Below are 6,000 nucleotides of genomic sequence, written 5' to 3'. Positions count from 1 at the left end.
GGAAATAATGTGAATGTCTCAACCACTGACAACTTTGCTTAATTCATTCCACCTATCAATCTGAAATTGAGCTTTCAGTTTTTTATAATTGTGCATTTATAGTAACATGCTTCTGTTAAAATACAATAGAGTATCTGTGTTGTACATCTGAGTCACAAGTATCTATATCAAGACATGTCTGTATAGATATTTACATAAAATAAGAACTATATTAGAATTAAAAATGTTACCTTATTTGCAGTTCTCTTAAAATGATTTAATGATTGATTTAATCACTTCCAATTGAGTACCTTTAGTGAGTCACATCTGAATATTTCTTTTCTGCATATAATAGATTTTGCTTTGAAATATTATGCTAATACATCCTTACAGTTCTATTGATAATTATATTTGTTACCATTTAGGATCAATAATTTCAAATGATACTTTAAGTTGAAATAAGACACTTATTATTACTATTTTACTTCAAGTCCAATTTTAGTTCCAAAGAAGGCAGTGCTATCTTAAAGGCTTGAACAAGGTTTTCTTTGTCTCTTACTCCAGGAAGATCACTTAACAACAAACACTTGAGGTTACTACAAAAAGAGAAAGAAGTTACTTCAATTTTTGTTTTCACTCTTACAACATTAAAAATAAACTTGCTTTTAGAAGAAATTACACACAGAAATGTGTTTATATCACCCTATACTTTCAAAATGACATTTATACAGTTGTCTTAGAGTACTATTTCAAATGAAACTCACTAGGGATTGAGCCAGATTTTATATAAAGTTTAGTGGTTCTGAATTACATCAATAATTTTAGTTTACGCTTTCCAAATACTATTCACATGTTGTGGTATAGAACTTCTTTGCATGTGAATATGAAATATGAATCTTACTCCCCAAAAGGAAACAACAATTGGGAAATTTCTTAAAGAAACTTGTTTCTATTAAAAGATAAAGCCTCAACTAATGTAAGAAACAAACCAGTACTTTTGGTCCCAGTGTTTAAAATTTCTCAGACTTCCTGTGATAATGAGAATCTGGCAGAACATAGGGGAAATTGCTTTAAAAGATGGAGAGGAAGCATGATAGCTAATACTTATTGAGAACTTGCTGCAGCAGGCATCGTGCTAGGTGACCGACGTATATTTTTCAGGAAGTTGCCCTGCGCAACCTTAATATATTAAGCTTGATAATTTTAACTGCTTTAAAGTACTACAGATGAAAGTTGTTAGTTTCTTAAATTATATTTTGCAGAACTTAAACATACATCCTCAAATGTTTAATTCTGATTATTTACTTTAACATCATTTTATCGTTTTCACTCTGCCACTGACCACCTACCTTAAGTGATACAAAGCAATGATGCCTTTGTTTGTGATATTTCCACATGAAATTATTTCCATTTCCAACATGCTTTTCTGTAAATTTTCAAATTGACTAAGTCTCTCCAAACAATCATCCTCAATATAGTGACACTTGCATAGCTTTATTTTTTCAACATGCTGCAGGCCCTCTGGAAGAAAAAGTGCAGTTTAAGAACCTGCTTTACCATCACGATCACCAACTGTCTTAGTTTGTCTGGGACTATTCTGGCTTTAGGATTGAAAGTCCAAAGTCCTGAGAAACCTCTCAGTCTGAGGAACACTGAAAAAATTAGTCACCCTGTTAGCCATACAAGGTATTCACTATATAGGTTGTGCTACTGATGGACAGCACCATTCTGCAGTCAGATGTGCATGCACTAGAGGAAAGAAATGCCCACACAAGCAGAAGCTGTATGAATATAATGATTCCCGCATTACTGAGGGTTTCCCATAACAAAGATAGTTGGACAAACAAAGTCTTGATTTTAATTGTAAACCACATAGTAAAGGTAAGTGCAGAATCAAGCTTCCTGGGAGGAGGAAGATATTTATAACCTCTATTTAATTTAAAAATAAATATACACAAGAAGAAAGAAATTGGGCTGTACTGAAAAGTGCAAACACACACTGGTATGACTACAACAATGAGTCAACTGCAACAAAATGTCACTGCAAATCACCTGGATTTCCCCTAAACAAATAAGTTAGTTACCTAAGTAATCAAATCCAATTCTCATGATACATGAGTCTGTGGCATCGATAGCCTGAATCTTGTATTTGTCTAGAGGGCCTGTTGGGAGGCTGTTATAGTCCTTCTGCCACTTGTGCTGACCATGGTAGCGCACCATGGCCCCACAGCGTAGCAGCCACTCGGAGGCTGCCCTGTCTGGGCCTACATCCTTGATGCGTTCATAATCTACTCTGTGGGCAAGAGGAAGAAAGATCATTAGATTCTTAAATATAACACCAACATAAGTATAAACAATAGCAACAGTTTTTCATTCGAAATGACTGAGAAGGAAGATATATTTAGTGAAAAAAAAATAAAAACATACAATGGCTCTCTACCTTTTCTGCTTTTGTGTTTGTTTCCAAGTGACCACTGTCAAGGCCATTATTTTTGTGTTTGCAGACAGAAGTCTTCACTGATTGGATGTAGCACAGTGCTTGATACCAGGAGGTATTTAGTAACTATGTATTGAATGAGTGACTGTATTTGGTTATCATTTTATTAATGATGAGAGGAAAGTTTTGAACCTATGTTCAAATTAACCTCATTAAGTGATACATATTAATTCTACATATATGCCTTTTTAATTCTAGTTAGTGATATTAGTGTTATATTAAAAAATGAGATGAGTTTCATCAGTTTCAAAGGATTATTTCTAAGCATGTACCCACTAATGTTTTACGTATTTGAGTTTCCTTTTAGCCTTTTAAAAGGCTAATTATATTCCTTAAGAAGCTATAGAATAAACTTTTCTAAAATGACATTTCCTGAGATTTTCTGATTATAAAAGCAATAAATATTCATCTTAGAGAGTCCAAAAGACATAAGAAAAAGTACTGAAATCCTGCAACTCAAACAGGCAATTAATATTTCATAATCTATTTTCTGGTCTTTACATAATGCTTGTGTGTATATTTAGTGTGTTTTTAAACAAAATATTCACACACTGTACAAAAAGTACTATTTCTGAAATATAATAAATAACCAAATTAGCTACAGTGAATTCATCTAGCTATAACAACCCCCATATTCCTTCACATTAGTTAGAATAACTTACTTATTAAACACTGCATTCAACCAGCCCCAGAAGTAACGGGAGTCACATGACCATGGGAGTTTCTTTAAGGCGACCAACAGCTGGGAAGTTTTTCTAAGCAGCATCATTTGATCTAAACACACAAAAAAACAGTATTCACAGTAGATCATCAGCTAGCATACAATCCCATGCATTTAGCAACTTCACCACTCCAGTGCTCGTGTGCTAATAAAGCTGATGCCTCACTTGCTACTCAACAGTTATTGAAGAAATCACTGCCTTCACTGGCTAGCAGTTTTTGCTTACTTTTTTGCAAAAAACAAAAACAAAACCAAACCAAACCATGCAGGCTGGATTGGATGGTCTCCAAGTTTCCCTTCAGCCTTGACATTAAGTTCCTTTGTGCAACAAGTCAGCCTGCTGTGCTGCCACCTAGCGTCCATTCAGGCAGTGCACCTACAATTTGCTGAAACCAGCTCCACTCAGAGTGGACATATTCAGTATCAAAATGGCAAACTAAAATCACTTAGGGAGCAAGTGTGGTGGTCAAGACCCTTATAACCTGGAAGGGAGAGGAGACATGAAGACGAATCTTCCTAGTACAACGCTGCAAGTATCACCAGAACAGGGCAAACAAAGAACTGTGCAAGCACAGCCTGGAAAGACTTGGCAAGTAACTTCACTTCTCTGACCCTTGGTTTTCTCATTTATAAGGCAATTTACTCAGGTGAGGTCCAGGTATAAGAATCCATAACCATGAGTTGGGAAAGTGATTTCTCAACTGGCTTAATCTGATTTATCTCAATTCATGTTTCTCTAGTAGTGTGCCACGTGGGATGAAAACAAAGAATTAATACACGACCTCTGGCTGTAAGGAGCTGACCATTTATTATAGGGTGGAGTGAGTTAAAACAAGTTATTTGAAATACATGATGGAAACTGAAAAATATCTCAATGAGTTAAATAAGGACAGGCCAGGATTTCAACAAAGATGACAGGAAAAGCTGTCAGGTGATTAGTAGACACAGGGATGTTTAAGGGCTGGTGTAGTTCAGTTTGGTTAGCCCATAGGGTCAGGAGGAGGTGCTCAACTTGCACAGTCATGTCAGGAAGGGGCCTAGCATGATCAGCCAGGGCATTTGGGCTATCTTCTTTAGGTGACTGGAAGTCACTAAGTTGTTAGCACAGAGCACTGACATTGTTAGTTATGCTTTAGGAGTATTACTCAGAGAAAACAGCATCAAGACTGAGGGTCAACAGAACTGGAGACAGTCAACAAGAGCTTTAACTACATGTGGCCATAGTAAAGGCAGCCATGAGGGGAGAATGGGAAGGATCACAGAGTGGATTCCACATGACTCATCAAGTGAGATGCTGGGGCAAAGAACTGAGGAGTTGAAGATGACACCAAGTTTTGGTCCCCAGTCAACTGTTAGGATGGTGATGCCATTAACAGAAATCAATGTCAAGAGGGCAGGGTTCAGTCCCTCCCTCCCCAGTTTTTCATATCGTAAAAGTGAAGTTTGGCAGAACTTCTAAATAGAAATGGTCAATGAATCATTAGAATCAGAGTCACAAAATGTTAAAGCTGGAGGAAATGTAGACACCCAGACCTCTCATCTAAAGATGAGGAAACAGAAGTGCTGATCTTAAGTAACTTGCTGACAGCCTAAATCCTTTCTGGAACAGGGTGGAGTATTAATAAATGCATGTGTTTGAAAGGACTTGCCCAGTGTTTTGTGGCTAATTGGTGGCAGCTCTGAAACTGGAACCTATCCTCTCTCGTGTCAGTCCAGAGCTCTCTAGTCTTTATATTATTCTAGAATTTGGAAAAAAGAAGACTAGAAAGAAGCTTGAGTGGAAATCCCTTAGAGTTGAGGAAGTCACTGAGGAAGATGGCTATGGAAGAGTGAGAGATGCTGGGATCACCAGCCCTCTTCAACAATTTCTCAACATCACCTTTCCCTATCTTCATTACTGCAAGCCATTCCAGCTGCTACCTTCTCTCATGACCTCAGTCCCTTCCAGCTTTTTGTTAAAGCTCCCTCCATCCGTGCCCACCTCTAATAAGTTCACTAGCTGCCAATCTCATTTAAAAACCTGGGATTTCCAGCTTTAACTCAGGCCATTTCCATCCCTTCTACCTCCCACCCACAACCTTGTTTGTGGAAATCTTATCCAACACCAAGACCTTACCCAAAAGTTATCTTCATTCATTCCTGTATACACTTAAAATTTCTTGAATTTTTATTTATATATTTTTAAATTGGATGTTCACTTTTGTACAATGTTTGATTTCTTCTCCCAGGTGTTGTCCCCATAAAATTACCACCCCCAAGCCACCCCTGTACAGTCACCCTGGACCTTTGTGCTCTTCCCTGTTTTGATCCCTCCCCTGCTTAATGTCTCTGATTTATAGTTTGCCTGCTAGTTTTGTCTTTTTTTCTGATCCTTTTTATGGTTTCCCTGTGTTCTTCCTATAAGTGAAACCATCTGATATTTTTCTTTTTCCTTCTGGCTTATTTCACTGAGCGTAATCCCTTCCAGTTCCATCCATGTTGCTGTGAATGGCATAAGTTTATCTTTTTTGATTGCTGAATAGTATTCCATTGTGTATATATCAAATTTTATTTGGCAATAAAGTTTAAGAAAAGGTGATTTTGTAAATTGATTTTAGGAATTTCAGAAAAACTCAAGCAGCTACCTCTGGGAATGCTTTCTATAGGGAAAAAGGAGACCTCTAGTGGTGAGTTAGTGAATTTAGCTCTAATGAATGAAATGAAACCACTTAAAACCAAGTTAAAAAACAGCCACTACTGTATTACTATGGCTTCTAAAACTTGAAATTATGTTTGTGACCTACAGTCCAGACTCATGTGACTC

At 36.9% G+C, this 6,000-nt stretch overlaps 1 protein-coding gene across 1 annotated transcript; it reads right to left on the bottom strand.

Moving 5' to 3' along the window:
- Nucleotides 1-460: 460 nt before the first annotated feature.
- On the bottom strand, nt 461-3,245 carry DMAC2L (distal membrane arm assembly component 2 like; the record flags this gene model as incomplete). The annotated part of the gene is made up of 4 exons (XM_084241025.1): nt 461-575; nt 1,329-1,500; nt 2,064-2,272; nt 3,139-3,245. 4 exons carry the CDS (start codon nt 3,243-3,245, stop codon nt 461-463), a joined length of 603 nt encoding a protein of 200 aa, XP_084097151.1.
- Between the last annotated feature and the right edge of the window lie 2,755 nt (nt 3,246-6,000).

Source organism: Talpa europaea (genome assembly GCF_964194135.1).
Source record: "Talpa europaea genome assembly, chromosome: 8".
NCBI classification, from domain to species: domain Eukaryota; kingdom Metazoa; phylum Chordata; class Mammalia; order Eulipotyphla; family Talpidae; genus Talpa; species Talpa europaea.
Note: the sequence above shows the minus strand (reverse complement) of the source record. Positions and strands in the feature narration are given on the sequence as shown.